Below are 19,620 nucleotides of genomic sequence, written 5' to 3'. Positions count from 1 at the left end.
TTTCAAGGAAATAGCGGCTCCGACCTAGAAAACCGAGATTAACTGCCGTGAGGATCCGTTGCGCTGACCACGCGACACCCTCTATCCGCTAAAGTTGGCACTAACTTCGCCGACGAGCGGCGGTCGCTCGGTCGGTATAGTTCGCTAGCGGGCCACGGAGTTTCGGAGTTCTCGGTCACTCCAGACAAATGCCGAGATAGCACTTCGATTAGCCGACGACCGCCCCTTTCCGGATCATTTCAGATTCATTATGCATCAATCTAAGTATATATTTTCTCTTGCAATGTTCGTGGTTAATAATAAAGATCAATTTAAATTAAATTCTGAGTTATATAATAGGAATACAAGATATAATAATAAATTCCATTGTCCTATATGTAAGTTGACTGTATTTCAGAAAGGAGTGTACTACCATGGAATTAAGGTTTTTAATTTGCTTCCTCCTAATATAAGGAACTTGGTTCAAGATGTTAAACATTTTAAAATTGTTTTAAGAAGATTTTTGTTGATGAACTCGTTTTATTCCTTGGAAGAATACTTTGATTGTAAATTTGACTCCAATAATTAACTGTGATCTATTATGGTATTGAATAATGTAACGAATCTTATATTGTTATTTTTATGTAGTGTTATTTGTACTATCAATGACTAATTCCTTATCCTATATGTAGTGGATTTATGGAATCTAAATAAATGAGATTAGATCTATCGTCTCACCATTCGACGCTTTATAGTTGGCTATATTGCAAGTAGTAAAATAGCACCACAGAAATAACATGCGATATATGATGTATCTCTCTGATCACAGATAATTCAAAATAATGCCCTTCACTTCCTCTTCCAAATGCTGATTAATGTTTAACGCATTTAAGAATTCACAGCTGTCAACAGAGTTTGGGAGGGGGGAAGGTCAAGCTGTTTAACGTCCAACATACTTTGAATTATTCGTTAAGGATTGCTACAATTGGAATCAGTTTTCTTCAAGAATGGTACGTTCTTCTGGCTTGTAACACCGCGGATTTCGGAAAGAGCCCAATGTTTCGGAGTAACATGTCGCTCTCACCTTCAGGGTAAAAAAATCAAGCCAAGTAAGGGAACCAAGGAGGCATTTTCACGCTGTTCCACGCACCCTATCGCTTGTTTCGTGCTGATTTATTTGTTGACTTACTCTTCGATCCTGAGGATGCATTCTAGAGTTCCATCGGAACGTCGAGGTCTCCGAACCACGCTGCGTTACAACTCAGAAGACCATATTGTTCTTAGCCTTCGCTGTGATATCCTCCAATCCATAAAAAATGTCTGTCACTTTATACTGCCTTAACTAGTAGCTAACTGTCTGGGTACAGTTAAGCACCAAGCCTGGAAGACGTATGGGGGAGTGGAAGTCTAGCTCCACGAATTCTTAGCCTCGGCAGTAGGTGGAGGGGGTGGTCAGCTTTACGCCCAGGCCAATTCTCCCCTGGTAAATAGCCCCGGTATCCACTGGGTACGAGACTCGGTGGACGCAGCTCATAGGAGAACTTTAGTTCCCCGTGCCTTAGTCGCTCTGCTCGTTGAGTCAGTCTGCCTTCCCCCCCCCCTCTCAATATGTGCAACTTACACATTAAGGAGAGTCGATCACAGTGACCGCGCAGTGAAGGGCATGAGATGTCTTCGCCCGCTCGAACACTGGGGTCGTGGGTTCGAATCCCACGCAGATCATGGATGTATGCGTATATTCTGTGTTTGAGTTGTCCTGTGTAGGTAGCGGCCTTACGTCGGGCCAAACAGTGAATTCTGATTATTATCTCGGAGTCCCCAATCGTTTGTGGGCGAGAATTCTTCGAATTCGACCTGAATATCGAGAGCAAGGTTCCTGGTCGCTCCTCCACAAATCGAAGATCGTGCCCGATTTTTTGGCCAGAAAAGGGATCACAGCCCATGATCATCCTCCGTATTCGCCAGATTTGGCTCCAGCAGATTTCTGGTTGTTCCCAGAAGTTAAGTTGGCAATGAAAGGAGACCGTCATGACACCATCCAGGACATCCAAAGGGAATGTGCCGCAGTTTTAAATGAGATTCCACGAAAGGAGTACAGTGACTGTTTTCGAAAACTTTTCAATCGATTCAGGCTATGTATTGGTTCAGAAGGAGACTATTTTGAATAAAAAGAGTGAAATTTTGAAAATAATTGACGTCCTGTATTTTTAATGAACACATTCCTAACAGAACCTGGACACACTGTGTATTTTAGAAAACTCTACGAAAACTGTATGACTAATATGGCCGCCTCTGTGGTCTACTGGTCAGAGTTTCTGGTTACAGATCCAGAGGTCCTGCCTTTCTCTATGGTTTGTCGTTTCCATGTTTCAGGGCCTGTATGTCTAACACGTAGTTGCAGCCCATGGCACTTGTACATGCGTTTTGCCCCCTAGGGGAAATCCTGAGTATCACTTTAGCGCGTCAGTGACAATGGAAAGTTCCTGAATGTGAGACTCTTAAATGTATTGCTGTTGTGGGTATGAATATTACAGGGCGAAGGGAAGTGTAAAGCTCAGTTTATATCTGTCCATCAGGGGACCAGGCTGTGCGCCAGGGAGTATAAGCACTGTCTACTTCTAAATTAAATACGAGATCACGATAACAGCCCATACAGACACGGATATTTAACTGAAACTCGACCCTTATTTGCTTCTAAAAGGGCGTCGTAAAAAGAGTGAGATTTGAAGTTTTCACGACAGTAAAGTTTCATATTACAGTACTATAGGTTATGATACTTCGTAGTCTGGTAGGTGGTTGCCAAAATTTTGGAGGAATATATGCCTTCCATCTTCGTTGTAGATGGAACACGACATTACAACCCAGAGGACCACTGCATAAAATAAGACCTATAATGCACGGAAATGAATTGAATATCTAATTATCCAATATGAGTTATCTTCCTGTGTTTTTAACTACTCTTAAACGGCCCATATACGTACGAGTCTGGGTCGTGAATCCGGCTCGGCGATCTTGACTCGGGAGCCGGGCTTGGATTAATTTCACCACAAACACATGAGGTGACTTCAAACTTTGCGACCCACGGACGAGTTTGGCTCATTGGAACCCGAGCCGAGCCGGATTCGTGAGCCAGACTCGTATGTGTATGGGCCCCTTTAGGGCGAGGGAACACCAAGGAATCTGGCAATTGCAACGCAACCGCAATTTCCTAGAAAAATCGCCGATTCCAAGCAGGTAACTGGTTTTCAGAGTAACAGGCGCACATTGAGGAAACTTACGTTTGATTAATTGCTCACATCAACTTAAGTGGGTATGATCGTCCGATGTAATGCATAATAGCGGTTTTTAATTTCGTTCACTTATCTTCTGCAATGGAAGATAAATAATACTGACCCTGTCATAATGTGGCGGTAGTTGAGACCGCCTGAGACGGCGTGAGAAGAGAGGACGACGACCATAAGAAAAATATTGGGATGCTAATTAATTTGTTTTAATGAAGGTTAATTTATTTTAATAAGGAAATATCGCGTTCACACGCGATGCGAAATTCTAACATACAATGCAACAATTTTAGTAAGATAGAAGACACCTGTCCCACTCAGGGCATGGATGTTTGTGTGCTGGTAGAGGCCTTGCGACGAGCTGATCACCCGCCCAAGGAGTCCTACCGAATGTGTAAGATCTAGAAAAACCGAAGTTCATGGAGGTAGGCCTAGGCCCACTGGGGCTGTAGTGCCAAGGGGGGGGAAAAAAGAGGATACCTGATGATGTCCGTATACAGCCGAACCATGTAATGTGGAAAAAGACTATATAATAATTTGTATTTACATGTGCAAAAAATATATTACTGCAACAGGATGCTTATATGCCATATTAGGAAAAGAAAACATTGGGTGCATCCGTTCTTCTGTAACAATTTAAACCGAAACGCTTGCATTGTTTTGAAAGAATTTAACCTGGATCCAGACTCTGTCGTCTCATGAAGAATTCTTTCCCAAGCCAAATCTATTTTGTCCCGCCTAGCACAATGGCGCTTGTCATATATACCAGGTTCTTGCTCAATTAACTGCACAAAACAAAATTAGCAGCTTCGTCAACTTTTCGTGCCATCTTAAGAAACAAACGAATCACATCAGCGCGTTATAGAACAGCTGACATTAGGAAACCACGTGGCAACGCAATTGTGAGAAGACTGGCATGCTCATTTACCAGGAAGTTGAGTTTCTCAGTCTCTCCGCGGGTTGCTTTGCTGTTTCCTCAATTTGCGCTGCTCCAGTCACTAACATGTGTGCAACTCAGCCTGATAAAACTTCTCGGAAATTGCGGTTGCGTTGCAGTTGCCAGTTTCCACGGTGCGCCCCCGCCCTTAGGTCTGACTTGGAATTCTGTTGCTGGAGTTTAGGAACGTTAATTAAGATTGAGTTTCTTTTTTCACTTCATTAAACTACTTACTAAACAGCTTCTAAAGGGTTCTTACGACTCAGAATTCCTGGGTTGTCAGACTTTGTCCATCGTCCAGTATTGTTGAAACTGCAAAACACGTTTCGGAAACTGGACCTGCTTCCGTCCTCAGGTGAAGGGGGAAACACCTACTTCGTTCAGTCAAAGGGAATTACGACTAAGTGGTGCTCACCTGAATTACCCTCCCCCCCTCGACTTTTACTTGCAGGTGTCCCTGAAGGACACTGTACCGATACTGGAGACATTATGAGAATGAACTGAACGTCGTATGCCGCTATTCGAGTAGGCAAATTGGTCACGGCTGCCCAGAACTCAGAAATCAGAATTGTCTTAAGTGCCCATACGCTAATGGTGAACAGTTTGAAGGCGGGTTTGATTTTAAAATCATATGTTTGTATTTTCTTGTGACGTCGTTAGGATATATGTATTCTGGTTGGATTGGAGTGCCCGTGTTGATTGATTTAAAAGTTATCCTGTATGATTTACGTCCAACTGGTCGGAAATTCAAGTGTCACGCGACAAATAACTTTACGTGGGCCTCGGATTTGGCAAATCTTTATTGGGTACTCACTCTTACACTCTTTACAATTGTTATCATTTCAGCTGTATTCTGCGGCGGCTATCTTTCAACTGTATAGTATGGCGACTAGGTTCCAACTGTATTGTATGGCGACTAGGTTCGAGCTGTGTTGTTGCTGTCAAAGTCAAAGTCACATTGCGACTGACGGTCAGTCAGTCTATCTGTCTTTGTGTCGAGCCCCGACTGGGGCTCATGGCCAGATTTTTTCTTTATATGAAAGTTACTGTCCTGTTCATTTGGGGCGCCCTCTCTGACGAGAGGTCGGGTCTGTCATTTGTCAGTCATAGTCTGTGTTAGTAAGTCCATTGTCAGTATTTACATATATTTACAAATTTAATCTTAATTGCTATTTCTATGTACAATATATACAAGGCCTCTGTCAATTCAGGCTCATTACAGCAGATTTTGCCCTATTTCTGGTAGTATTCGCTACCACAGTAGTCTAGTCACTTGAACGGTCGTATGCCTGACCGCCGCCAAGTTTAAGCCTCTTATACTTTCTGTGTCGGGCTTCGCCTTGTCCGATGTTGCGAACATTCTCATTTTCATTATTTTGTATGACTTCTGCTTGTTTCCTGCATAATTTTGTTATATAGTCAAAGTCAAAGTCTGTGGCTCTCGGCTTATGTAGGTGTTCTGCGGACTCAGTAGAGGACACCCCTCGCCAAGGTTCGATCTCACGTGTTCGGCAATCCGTTGCTTCGGGAATGCTGTTTATACACTGGTAACGTGTTTCGTCTCTTCCGCTGTTACTCGACGGGCCTCCTGTTGTTCATCTCTGGGGAAACGTTGCTTCGTTGATTCTGCAATTCCTACGCAACGGCCCACTGTTACTGCGTTTCAATGGATGTATCTACTCCCAAACACGTTACAATATACAGAGTGTCCCAGGAGGAATGTCCCAGACGTCGGGAGGGTGTTCGTTATGTTAAAGTATGCCGATATAACCCAAAACACCTATGTCCAAAGTTAAACGGTTACGGAGATAATGGCCAAAGAAGTGTGAAATTTTGACAGGTGTTACACACTTGTTGATTAGCAAATACATATTTAAACTGGCAGGAATATGTGGTTTCTAAAATGTTAATAATGTACGTAACATCAAACTAACTTGTGAGTGACATGAAGCCATTAAATTGAACTACAAAAAAACTCGCACGCCATGTCATAGTTGTCATTAGGGTTCCAAGCACTATACATGACACATGAATGGCAAGCACTGACGTAACATGGCTGACTGCGCATTAGCGAGTGTATGCGGCTAGTGTGGGCCGTCATCACCACACTCAAGGACCACTCAAGGACAAACATCGATAAGACTTGTCAGCTGACAGGTACAGTGCGTGGACCTGCCAGAGGATCACACTTTTCTCGGGCCATTATCTCCGTAACCGTTCAACTTTGGACATAGGTGTTTTGTTTTATATCGGCATACTATAACATAAGGAACACCCTCCCGTAGTTTGGCACATTCCTCCTGGGACACTCTGTATATTACTGATTATCAAAGGCGACAATTTGTATTAGGGATATTTAGATGTTCTTTACTTACGTTGGCATGAATACATTCGAATTGCTAGGGGTTGGCAATTACATATGTTTCAAATGTAGTACGAATGTTCGGTGTACTGCCGGAAGTATGAGGAGAACTGAGTTAGGATTTGGCAACTGTTTGTGTATATAGTAATTCGAACGATTGTTTGTGAGTAGGTACATGTGGCAACAACCTGCGTGCAGTGAATCATAAATTTATAGTTCAAAAAGTTGTATTGACATATCATTTGCTGCTTAATAGCCTAAACGATTTCAGAAGACAGGGAATAGGAGTGGCTAAACTTATAAAATTGTTTTATTGCCATTTTGACTGAATGTAATGCACCTAACCTTAACCAGCCTGGCCATTCATTAGCCCGGGACTCGGTAGCAACCACTGAAGCGCGGCAGGGAAGGGATGTCGAGGTCCCACTATATCGCTGTATGTAAACCCAGATATAAATTGAGGAAAGTTCAGTGAATAATTTTACTTTGGATCTTCGTGTATGTATTGTCATTGAAACTGTAGTAATGTTAATTCTAGCAAACATCTTTGCTTCAACTGAAATATCTCTAAATTCTGTAGCCTGTTTTTAGTAATTACAAAATTTACTGAATGTCGAATTTAATTTAATAACTGTTGACACAACTTTCATGATTAAAGTTTTTAATGAAAAACATTATATGTTTCGGTTTCACAGGTCATCACCAGGTGGTACACTAATAGAGAAACTGTATTACCTGAAAAGTCTTTTAGAGTAAGAAATGCATTTTTAAACTTATGGTTTATTCTGTGAGCCACCGTTATAATTTAAGAACATTGGAATTTCACATTTTGCTGCTCCAATACTTTTGTTATTCATTGCCATGTTTATTATTTATTTTATTATATTTATATATTATAGTAGTTATTTATATATTATTTATTGGCAGGCCAGTATGTCACAAAGCTTTATATAAACATATTTTCAGAAACGTTCTTAGGCATTATAGAGAGATAGTTTATATTAAATATTATTAACATTTGTTTGAATAGGGCCAGAAATAAACTGATTGTTACGATAAGCCTATCCAAGATGAATGGTTGTATTCAGACTTCACAATTCAGAAAAGGTACAATACAACCTGAGCCATTCTGTTCCTGTGTAAATAGTAATGGTGATATAAGGAACAAGCTATCTTGCTCCTGTGGTGAAGAATTGGGAGGTATGTGTGTTTTAATTCAAAGAAAATATGTTGATACGTGTACCAATCTTAAATCCCAACACCGTGTACAGAATATCTGAAGAATAATGATAGAGTTTCAAGAACCAATATTTATAAAAATGAGAAACATATTCAGTAAATTAATATTTTATTCTAAAATGTACTTCAGATAGTTTTGAATATAATTAGTGAGTTTCCAAATGTGCACCATTTGTGGGCGTGCATATGTCTACTCCTTGCTGTACACACTATATACAGCATATCTGGTTTTGTAAGATTTGAGGCTTTCACGGCGGTGACTGTGAAGAAAGCAGTCTTCTGGGATTTGGCACCGTGTATATGTGGTGTTAACCGACGTTTCGGAGGAACGTATCGCCTCCATCTTCAGGGTAGAAGAAAAATATATAAGAAATCTGCAAGCAAAGAGACCGTGAGAACCGGTAAAAGCAGACGGTCATTTTTCTTCTACCCTGAAGATGGAGGCGATACGTTCCTCCGAAACGTCGGTTAACACCACATATACACGGTGCCAAATCCCAGAAGACTGCTTTCTTCATATCTGGTTTTATCTGCCCAGTGGCTTCTCCTGTTTTTGCTTTCAGAGGTTTCAGGTCTTGAATTTTGTCAAAATAAACGTAATTCTTTACATAGCTGCAAATGAATAAATCACGCAGTGTAAAGTCAGGGCTCCTAGGTGGCCACAGAATTGAATCAGTCCTGCCAATCCATCTTCCAGGAAATGTTGCACCTAGAAGTTCCATAACATGTCTTGAGAAATGTACTGGTGAGCCATCTTGTGGGTGTCCCCTCATGAAACTCTTTTGAATGGATGATTGCAAAGGTACAGCATTCAGTATCATACCTTTTGTGTACTTGGACACAGAGCATCTTGAAACCCCACCATTATTTCTTGGACACAGTCTATAATATTATTTAATTACAAATAATTTTGGGCTCCATGTTTTAGAAAAATAGCTGTTCATGCAATAAGACATAAATCATACTGCATGATGCTGGGCTTGTAGAATCATACTGAAAAGTAACTGTGGTATTTGTGTTTGAGCTAGGAATTGAAGGTAGGACTGCACAGATAGTGTACATTATTCTGCTTCTCCTCTTTGTTCCTTGAGCCTGTTGCAGTGTTATGGCATCTTTATAACCTTTCATTTGTAATGAAATTCAGGTTTTTTGGAATCTTTCATTGGCCATTCTGTTTATGTGAGTTAATAATTTTTCTCTGTAATTACCTGTTCTTCCATTTACTAAACAAGTGTTTAGTTCTTTTCTGTATCTCTTTAATTTTTCACTTTTATAATAAAATGATACACAGAATGATCAAGTCAAGAAGGAAGAGATTGGCAGGTCATGTATAACGAATGGGGGTGAAGAGGAATGCATGTGGGATTTTGGTGGGAAAGCCAGAAGGAAGTAAACCACTAGGAAGATCCACACATGAGAGGACAATATTAAAATGGTTCTTAGAATAACAGGATGGGGAGGTGTAGGCTGGGTTTATCTGGCTCAGGATCAGGACCAGTGACAGACTCTTGTGAACATGGTAATGAACTAGAAATATTTTACTTCAGTGTCATAATGTGTGTGTGAACAACTTATTATTGGTTCTGCCACCTCAATTTGTGTATAAACTTTATATGTTATTTCACGTGTTTTGGCTCTTATGGCTGTCATCTAGTAAAATAAAAACATGCATAACAATGCTCAAATATTACGAGGAACATAACTCTAAAAACCAACACAACATAGGAAAACATATATATATATATATGAGGTATGTAGCACTTTTACCATGATGAGTTCATGAACTTTATTGTCGGACCAGGTATAATTTTATATGTTGGCATTGAAGAGAAGACACATCTGCAGTGAGCCAGAAATAAACACTGTTTCCATGTTCAGTGTTTAATAACACCACAACAAATGAAACACTTTAATAACTTAGTATTTTAATATTTTAATGTTTTGCATGTAGTTTTATATGTTGGCATTAACATTGACAAATAACATGTATGACCTCCCCTAGTTGTAAACATTGGCCAATATAAGGGAGAATAGCAGCAGAGTAAAGAGTGAGTGTAAATATTTTACCTGATGATGGCTATAAAGAGCCAAAACATTTTGTAAAATAATATATAAAATTTACACACGAATTGTTATGACAACCAATAATAGAACTGAGGGACGTGTTTGGAAATTCTTGAGTAACTGAGCAATTGGTGGAATTTCAAGGACTGAGCTCCATGGAGGTAGTTAGTAATGTACTGATAACCATGGGGTAACCTTTACTAGTAGCAAGTGTTTTGGGCTTGTTGAAATGGGTCAGAAGGGACAGAGAGAAATACTGCTGTAGCCAGAGAGAAGGATGATGAGTGCTGTCATACCCGCCACCCACGGGACTCGTTTCTGTGGCCGCAGTATAAATATATGAATTTCGGACTTTGATTGCAGTACATGAATGGGAATGGGACGGAACGTCGTCTGACTCTCGATTGATCTTGGATGGCCGAGAAGTCCTCTTTCATCCATACTACAGTTCTGGTACAGCTGCTGTACGAGGAAGCAGACCTTGTGTCAGAGGAAATGATTATTATTGGGAGATAAAAGTGCTTACGCCATTGTGTGGGACTGATGTTGTAAGTGATTTAATGTGGCTGGTACATGTATGGTCCAAGAGGGGCCTTCTGTGTAGGCATTGATAAACATTTTAGATTCTGTAATATCAGAAGGCAGTGAAATGGGATTTGATATGTGCTAATGTGACAAGATCATATTTTGCCCAGAGTCCACCTTTGCCTTAAACTTGTGTTGTTGTACCCAGAAAAAATAATATAATGTCACGTGTTTTAAGTTCGAATCTTGTTGGTCATGTGTGTAAGTCCAATCCCACTTCTGACACCAAATTTAACATGTTTAGTTACTGAAGACACCGTTCGGATTGTTAATTGGTTTACTTAACAACCTACAAGTCGTAACTACAATTGATTATAACACTGTTGCCGGGTTTCACACTTTATAACCCTATTCGTAATAATCTCTTGACTCTGTCCTCAGTAGTCTACATGTATTCACAGTACGGGAGCTATATAAGTGTCACTGTATTACACACTCCAAATTACTTCTCAGTTATCACAAACTATCACTGTTTGTCACACACGTCTGGTTCTTCTTTCTACGACTGCTGCTAGATTCCAACTGTGTTGCTCTGGCTCACACACTAACTGTGTCACTCCTGATCACACACTAACTCTTGCTTACTGCTCGGCTGGCTTTTTATTCCGTTCGCTGTTGCCTGTTGCCTGTGTCAACAGTGGCGTTGTGTGCCTCGTCACAGTAGGAAGCGGTGCCACGTAGCCCGGGGGTGGGGTGGAGCGCTGACTCACCTGCTACGTAACCGTGGCCAGAGCTGTCATGTCACTGCTGGGGGAGGGAGAGGGTATCCTCCATAGCGCAACATGTCACAATAATAACTATAATTAACACTTATGTAGAGACCATGTAAAATGCTGTGTCATCATTTTGTTCTTTCATTTGCTAATGGTCGACTTCTTTTGCTGATGAGGAGGCTGTATGGAATTTGTATGAGTGTATATGGCCTTTATCAAGCTCCGGAACATGTATGTTGTTTTAATATATCAGTTTTGTTTCTAGATGATTGGTGTGGGTACAGATAAGGTTGACCTTGTGGCATCAGAATTTCAGTTTTTCAGCCTGCTAGGGTCTGATGAGGAATCGTGGGGATATTCATATAAGGGTAAGTTTGAAAGCACATGAAAGTTATCCCCGAAAGCACTGATCTACTTTTGATAGGATCATAGTGGTACAGTTTGTGAGTGCAAGAAATCTGATGGTCAGTTGTAGTCTATAACATACATGAATACCCTTGGATTTATGATGATGGGATAATGTGCAGTCATGTATGTATGTGTGTGTCCACATGTGCTTGTGCACGCGCGTGCCTGTGCATATTGTAGGTATGTACATACATATGTACATTTATTTTCTTCTTCAAAACTGTTGAATGATGGTGTCTGTATTTATAGCGTACTTTCCTTGTTTGAAAAAATAAAAGGAGGTTTATGGGATCACCTTGCTGTCTGTGTGGCTTCGTATTCCCCCTTTCATTGGTATACAGTGACCCCATAAGCATATTCCCACAGCATTAAATTCACACATGACAATGGAGGAACTGGAGATGGTGTTTTCTGTTTGATCCATGTGGTATCAGGTAATCAACATTTAGTGAAAGGACAGTAGGCAATTAGTTCTTCCCAGAACTTCTCATTTTTTATTCTTTTGGTGGGTTAAGGCTGAGTCCCTTGGTACTTGGCAACTAGCAAGCCAAGCTGAAGACGGTAGATGAGAAAATGGAGTATTAATAGAATCATAATTGGTATAGGAAACTGAAGTACCTGGAGAAAAACCTATTCCAGTTGCATTTTGTTAACCACAAATCCCAATGGATTTCCTTGGGATTGAACCCAGACCTTAACAGTGCCTGAGCTCATGCTATCAAACTGAAGTACCTAAAGAAAAACCTATTCCAGTTGCATTTTGTTAACCACAAATCCCAATGGATTTCTTTGGGATTGAACCCAGACCTTAACAGTGCCTGAGCTCATGCTGTCAAACTGAAGTACCTAGAGAAAAACCTATTCCAGTTGCATTTTGTTAACCACAAATCCCAATGGATTTCCTTGGGATTGAACACAGACCTTCACAGTGCCTGAGCTATGGCATGACCATGCTGTCATGAAGCTTTTGTGGCCTAATTTAAGGTCCTGTCCTGATGGGGGCATGTCTGGGATAGAAGTCAGAAGCATTACCACTTGAGCCAAGTAGCTTTGCTGTTTGATTGTCTCAATTTTAACTTTTCAGCACCAAAGGCTGAGTATACTTGTAGCTAGCCATGTTGTATGTTTCAGGACAGGTATACTTGTAGCATGGAAATGGTTAATTTATAACCTTATTTTTCAGTGAGTTATAGAAACGTTTTGTTACACTTCCTACAGTTCGAAAGATGGTGAATGGTCTTTCTTTTGATATATGTAGTGTACTCACAGGTTTTGTATGACTGTTTGTGTTTGTCTTGTAATTTTACAAAGTTCAGTTTTGCAGCATTCTGATTAGACCTATATAGTGTGTCCAGTCAGTCAGAATATTTTAGATACAGTTCATGTTGTTTAATGTTCTGTTATTACAGATTTTGTTATGTTGGTTATCTTTTTGTAGAAGGATAGATACATATTGTGTTACACTGATGTTCTCAACACAATGGCATTTACGTAGGTCATACTGAAAGTCATGAGCAACAATTTTTTGTAAAGTAACATGCTTCATTATTGACAAACCATATGCACCACCTCAATCTACAGACCTTTCTTTATTTTTCCATGTAATCGCCACTTCTTTGTACACGTTTCTGCCAGCATTCTGGGAGTTTGAAAATTCCCCTTCTGTAAAATTCTGTTCCAGCCATCCGAAGACACTGACGCACTGCTTTCTGAATTCAGTGTGCCTATGGAGGTGTGTGCATGGGTGCAAGTAGCATTCAAAGATGGGTGAAACATTTTAAAGATTGAAACACCAGCATTGAAGATGAGCCTTGGAGCGGTCATCCTCGAACAGCCTCAACTGAACGCAACAAGGAAAGAGTGGATGCCATCATTCAAGATGACAGGCGTGTGACTGTGGACACAATAGCCCGAAACTTCGAATAGGGCACAGTGCAGTACAGGAGATGATTGAAAGCTTGGGCTATAGGAAAATTTGTGCTCATTGGGTCCCGTGGTTATTGACCGAAGACCACAAAGGTCACTTTGGAAGCAATTGCAAAGATGGGGTGGGAAGTTCTTCCACACCCCTCCTATAGCCCTGATCTGGCACCCTCCGACTGCCATCTTTTCGGATTTGTGAAGGATCAGCTGCGTGGACAACGTTTTGAGACAAGGGAGGCAATTCAGAAAGCAGTGCGTCAGTGTCTTCGGATGGCTAGAACGAAATTTTACAGAAGGGGAATTTTCAAACTCCCAGAGTGCTGGGAGAAATGTGTACAAAGCAGTGGCGATTATGTGGAAAAATAAAGAAAGGTCTGTAGATTGAGGTGGTGTATTTGGTTTGTCAATAATAAAGCATGTTACTTTACAAAAAATTGTTGCTCATGACTTTCAGTTCGACCCTTGTATTAAAGTAAAGTATTTTTGCATAAGAGTATGTAGTAAATTGGTTGGGTCAAGAAGAATTTTTTTTTAACTGAATATTTTGCTACTTCAGCATTTGTTAAAATGACATTTTGCAGTATTTTGTTTCAAATGTATTCCATAATTTCAATATCTTCCTCACAATTGAAATTTGAGGTTATGTGGCTCCTATTTATTTGCTGGATTGTTCCCACAAGATTTTGGGTGCAGTATGATAAATTAATTTGTCTCTTATTAGGTTATATTCAACACAAAGGCAAAATGCAGCCATATGGTCGACCATATGGTTGTGGCAGCATTATTGGTGTACATTTGGATATGTGGAAAGGAACATTACAGTTTTACCTGAATCGGAAGCCACTTGGTAAGTATTCCAAGTGTTGTGTTGAGCTTCTCATGACAGTATCAAGATTATTGTCTTCTGGGGTGACATCACATAGTTCCATAGATTGGTGCCAACATTTTGGGGGAGCCTATGGATATAGGAAAGAGTGGGTGGGGACTGGGTCTGTTATGGTGTCATGTTTCATGTTTGAACAGACAGATGCCATCACTCAGACATTTTGTTACATGTTGGGTATGAGGTTCTCACAGCAGTGATTGATGATTACTGACTTCTGGGATGTGGTGCTGTATAATCCAGAGGAAGTTCATCAGTGTTACAGAGCTGGTATGTATTTTCGAAATGTTGGTGAACTTCCAGAGGATACATGTCGCTTCCTAGAAGTTAGTACTCTTCATTGCATTACATGAATTGCAAAAGAAAGAAAATAAAAAGGTAAAGTTTCTCCTGTGCTTAACTAATTCAGCACTACACCATCAATGTATATGCGGGAGTGGGTGTATAGATCAACATTTTCTTGACCTTGGCACTAGTTGCAGGTCAGCTTCACTCCCCTGCCACTTTACCCCCAGCGAGAGAGTCCCCAGTACCCATTAAACTTGGAAAAGAAACATTTTTTGACCCTACCAGGACTTGAACTCCAACCCCTCTTTCATTCAGCCTGTAGCCAGTTGCTATACTGACTATACTATCCTGATTCCTTCAACAAAATTAATTTTTTTGACTCCTAAGATTTTTGAAGTCAAAGTATGTTGCAATAAAATAGAAAGTAATGAATGATCCATCTTGAACTGTACCCTAATAGCACTGTGTTATATAGGTCAGTGTACAATTAATGAAGCATATGAATTGGTATACATGCAATTTTACTCCTGAACGGCGCTTCACAAAAGAGACTGTTGGATGCTACAGGATACTGAAGTGTTCTGTATGATCAGGGCATCTGTGAATGTAGTGAAGCCATTTTTGGAGCGATATCACTTTGAAGAGATGATGGCCACAAAGACCTAACACCTTCCCTCCCCTTTTGTGGGATTTTTTAAAGAATGTGTACACCAAAACAATCAAAGAAGCACAGAGTAACTGAAAGTAAATACTGGAAATGCCATTGGCAGCATCATAGCAGAAACTTTCACATGTGTCTTACCAAACATTCAAGAGGATTGATGTACATGTTCGGAACAATGGAGGACAGTTCTAGTATAGTTTATGTTTTATGTTTAGTGAAATGTGAAACATAATGTTTTCTGTTGTGGTATGATATAAAACTTATTGTATATGTAAAATTAAAGTATTATTCAAAGAAAGTATGTGTCTATGTGCACATGCTTATGAATTTATTTACAAAAGAGGCTATTCTGATAGTTTTTGTTTTTTCAGGAGTATGAATGAATGAATGAATGAATGCATAAGGGGCGGGCCTTCTTGGCCCTTGCACTGTGACCTACAGTGATGTATTGTGCTTCCCCTTTCGTTTCAGGAGTAGCTTTTAGTTCACTGGGTGGCCAAACTCTGTACCCCATGTTATCCTCAACTGCTGCGAAGACTGCATTGAAAGTCATATACTGCTCTTCTTTGCCATCCACTTTGCAGCTCCTAAGCTTAAAATCTCTCAGCACTGACTCAGAGATGATGAAAATACTTAAGGCAATTCCATTCTTAAGGTCTCAGATTGAGAGAGAGTATTGGTGGCTTATCCCACCAGAGCGAAATGCAAGTAAGTTGTTTTCCTAAAATAACTTCCCATTTGCAGGAAACATACAGTACTTTAAAATCTGTTCTATTGTTTGATAAATTTTAGTCATTAGCTGCTAGTTAATTTCATTCAGTATTCAATGCCGCATATAATTTTAAATTTAAATGAAAACTGTCATCCAGTTTCTTTTCATATTGAGGACAGGTAACCGTAATATACAGGATGTTGAATGAAATGGGAATGAATAAATTAATATGTATATGACTGAAGTATGGGGGGCACGTGGTAGTGTAGTTGGTTGAGGCACTGTGCTACAAGCCGGAAGGTCGTGGGCTCAAGTCCCGATGAGGTCATTGGATTTTTTCAGTTGACCCAATCCTTCCAGCCACACTATGGCCCTGGGGTTGACTCAGCCTCTAACATAAATGAGTACCAGGAATATTCCTGGGGGTAAAGGGCGGCCAGTGCGTAGGGCTGACAACCTTGTCACCACCTATGAGCCGATGGTCTAGAAAATGTGGGAACCTTGACATCTCACAACCCTATGGGCCTCCATGGCCTTTTTACTTTATGACTGAAGTATGAGTTACATATTTTGGAATAAGTATATGTGAATTCTATGTCTGTGTTTCTAAATTTCTCATAAACTTTTATACAGAAACTAAATATCTGAAGTATTTTTCAGGCCTTGCATATTATTTGTGAATAGTTGATTTCAGTATTTATTATATCAATGATGAATGATTACACAATCATCATATTACAATGTGTGTTACTTTAATTGGAAATTAAGCTGGAGGGTCTCAAATACAATTTTTTATTTTATTTTCACTTCACCACCACTTCTAGAGTTGCTCTGGGAGCAACCTAGTTTTCTTTCTAGTATAGATCATCAGAAACATTCATAAGTGAGCTCTCAGTCTTACCTTACGAAGAGATATCAAAGTTCACACTTTTATAAGACAGCAAGAAATTATGTAATTTTACGTATTTCAGTTTTAAGATAGCAGATGTGAAGACAAGGATTCTGAACTCAGTGTCACTTAATGTTCCCTAGATTTAATTTGCATTTCATGTTGCTATGAATGTAACTTTGAAATGTTGCATTTGATCGTAATTATATTCATTTTGTCACATTTTTTGAGGATTTATTACCTTTTTCCAAACAAATGATGTTTTTATCCTTTATTCTGATGATGATATATAAAATTAAAGAACTTGTTTTATAGTTAAGTAAATAGAAGCTGACAGGTTGTTACCATCATAACTGAAACTAAGAGACCAGAACGAGAGCTGTAAACTGATATTCCATCTCTAGTTATGAAACCAGTGATAAAAACGGAACATACAAGTAACCAACATAGACCAGTGCTTGTTTTATAGCCTGTGTGTGTGGTTTCATTGTATTTGTTTGACTGCAGGATCTGCAGCCGATTCTGCAGAATGCTGTACGATGGAAATATCTGAAGATGGTGTTCCCAAGAACGGGGAGGACTATGATAGTGATGAAGATGAAGATGAAAGCTTGGCTTCGTTTTGTGCACGTATGTCACATACTTTAAGTAGCTCATCACAAGAAACAGTGCTTGCGAAAAATGATGCAAGTGACAAGAGAAAGCATGTGCCCACCCAAAACGGCTGTGAAATAGAGCCATGTCTGTTTTGTAATCAGTGTGATACACATGTGAGCACTGAGGGAACACTATCAACAAACAGTAAGAAACTTTGTATTACCTGTGATGTTATTATATAATTGTATACATAAGTTAGTAATTTTGATGAGTACATGTTTTAACCGCACACGCGTATCTAGATGGAGTACACTGACCTGGATCGGAGACTATCTAGAAGTGCGCTGTAGATCTGGTAGTCTAGTTGGCGGCTACGTCCTTCTTGATAACGCCTCCGCGAATGGAATATCTCAGGGTTTATTGGGCTAGTTGATAAGAGGTGTTATCATTGAATGTTTTAAAGCTTTCGGGTAGAGTCATGGATTCTTTCCTCAGGGACGTTTAGGGCCTCGCTTCAAAGGGGTGGGAAGGAGATGTCCTGGATTCGACTCTCCGTGTTAGCGGAGTCAGGTACAGTAACGCACTGTTTACTGGGTTTAAGTTTTGCACAACTTAATTTATTACACTTAAAAAATGCAATCGCACTGGTTAAGATGTTTACGACACTGACACTGGCATCGTGTTGATCGCTTATTAGCGATCGTAGAACTATATCTTATATACATGAACTGGTTTACACTGTTGCACTGTTAGTTAGCTTGTAGCTAGGGATCACTTCTTTAGAACGTTATGTAGATTCGAGCTTATACTCATAGCTTGTTACACTTCGAAGAATTAAAAGAACGTTTACATTTAATCGGTCCCAGCGTTGATGTACTATCAACTGTAGAATGATTGTTGGAGTTAGTAAGTTAAATACGAAGAAAAAACCACAACTATGCACTTTGCCGAACAACTGATTATGAGATTTACGAAGAATTGGGAATTGTGAGAGAACTGCCGAAGGCTGGTAACTGACGACTCACACTAATTGATTGAAATAATTTGTAACAATTTGAAACAACCGACGACAAGTCAAGTCAAGTGACTGCAAGTCTGAAAGGTAGAGAGAATGATTGAGAATAATACTTGAAAGTGGCTCTGCACGATCTTTTGAAACCTCGGTTCGAGTCTAGTAACGCCTACTGTGACCCACTAGCCCTTTCTGATTGGATAAATTGGAGGTTCCTGGGCGTATTTACTTTAGTCAAATCCAATAGGTGTGCGAGGATGATTTCTCACTGCGTGGGCTTGAACCCTTTTCCAAGTGTTCTCTTCAATTAATTTTAAGGATTAAGAAATTCATTGTGTCTCCCAAACTCTGAAAGTATGGTTTTCCTTGTGAGAACTTACCGAGGTTCTATTCTAAATTGTACTTGGTGAATTAGTATTATTAGCGAAAGGGTACACATTTTATGGCTACTAAGTACAAGCTTAATCCACTCATCCGTATTCAAGGAGAGTTCCCTCTTTTCCTCAATTTCTTAAAGGGATTATCTTATTACTTCGTACAATTTGGCAGTACACAACCTTTCATGTCGTTGTGAAATGTTAAGACTAAGTTTATTATTATTTGTTGTTGCAGGAAGGGTAGTTCTGGCCTGTCTTATGCACTGCCACGAACTCAGTACCTTTCTCCCTTGTATTTCTCGCGAGCTAACCCCTTTGAAAAGAAAGTACCTCTTGTCAAACTCTTAGCGAGCTTAAACCTTTCTATGATTTTTCTTTGTATTCTGTAGGTAGGCTAAACCCTTTTTTTTTTTTCTGGAGGCAGGATGTCCTCTTTCTTACTGAACCTTTACCTTCTATGAATAATATTAATACTAACGATGCATGTCAATAGTGTGTTGGCCGGGACTCGATCCTAGGGTTGGAAGCCCTTGGACGGCCATAATGTCAACTGGGTATAATTCTCTATAGCCAAATGTGAATGCAGTAAATTTTAGCTCACTTGAAAATCTGTGACTGTTAAGCCGGGTCCACACTTGTTGCGTATCCCTGTATCGTATCAGTGTGTATGGTACCCCGTATCATCCTTCTGTAACTGCACCATTGAA

The 19,620-nt window shown here is 39.9% G+C and overlaps 1 protein-coding gene across 1 annotated transcript; it reads left to right on the top strand.

The window, feature by feature from the left end:
- Positions 1-7,050: 7,050 nt before the first annotated feature.
- On the top strand, positions 7,051-18,431 carry LOC111871448 (SPRY domain-containing SOCS box protein 3). Its single transcript, XM_033754259.1, has 8 exons — positions 7,051-7,057; positions 7,255-7,311; positions 7,590-7,759; positions 10,226-10,410; positions 11,426-11,528; positions 14,213-14,338; positions 15,798-16,034; positions 17,435-18,431. The coding sequence occupies exons 3-8, from the start codon at positions 7,630-7,632 to the stop codon at positions 17,764-17,766; spliced, it is 1,113 nt and encodes a 370-aa protein (XP_033610150.1). The 5' UTR covers positions 7,051-7,057; positions 7,255-7,311; positions 7,590-7,629; the 3' UTR covers positions 17,767-18,431.
- Positions 18,432-19,620: the final 1,189 nt, after the last annotated feature.

This window comes from Cryptotermes secundus, unplaced genomic scaffold (genome assembly GCF_002891405.2).
Source record: "Cryptotermes secundus unplaced genomic scaffold, Csec_1.0 scaffold323, whole genome shotgun sequence".
Lineage (NCBI taxonomy): Eukaryota > Metazoa > Arthropoda > Insecta > Blattodea > Kalotermitidae > Cryptotermes > Cryptotermes secundus.
The sequence above is the reverse complement of the archived record's forward strand: the minus strand, read 5'-3'. Positions and strand labels throughout refer to the sequence as shown.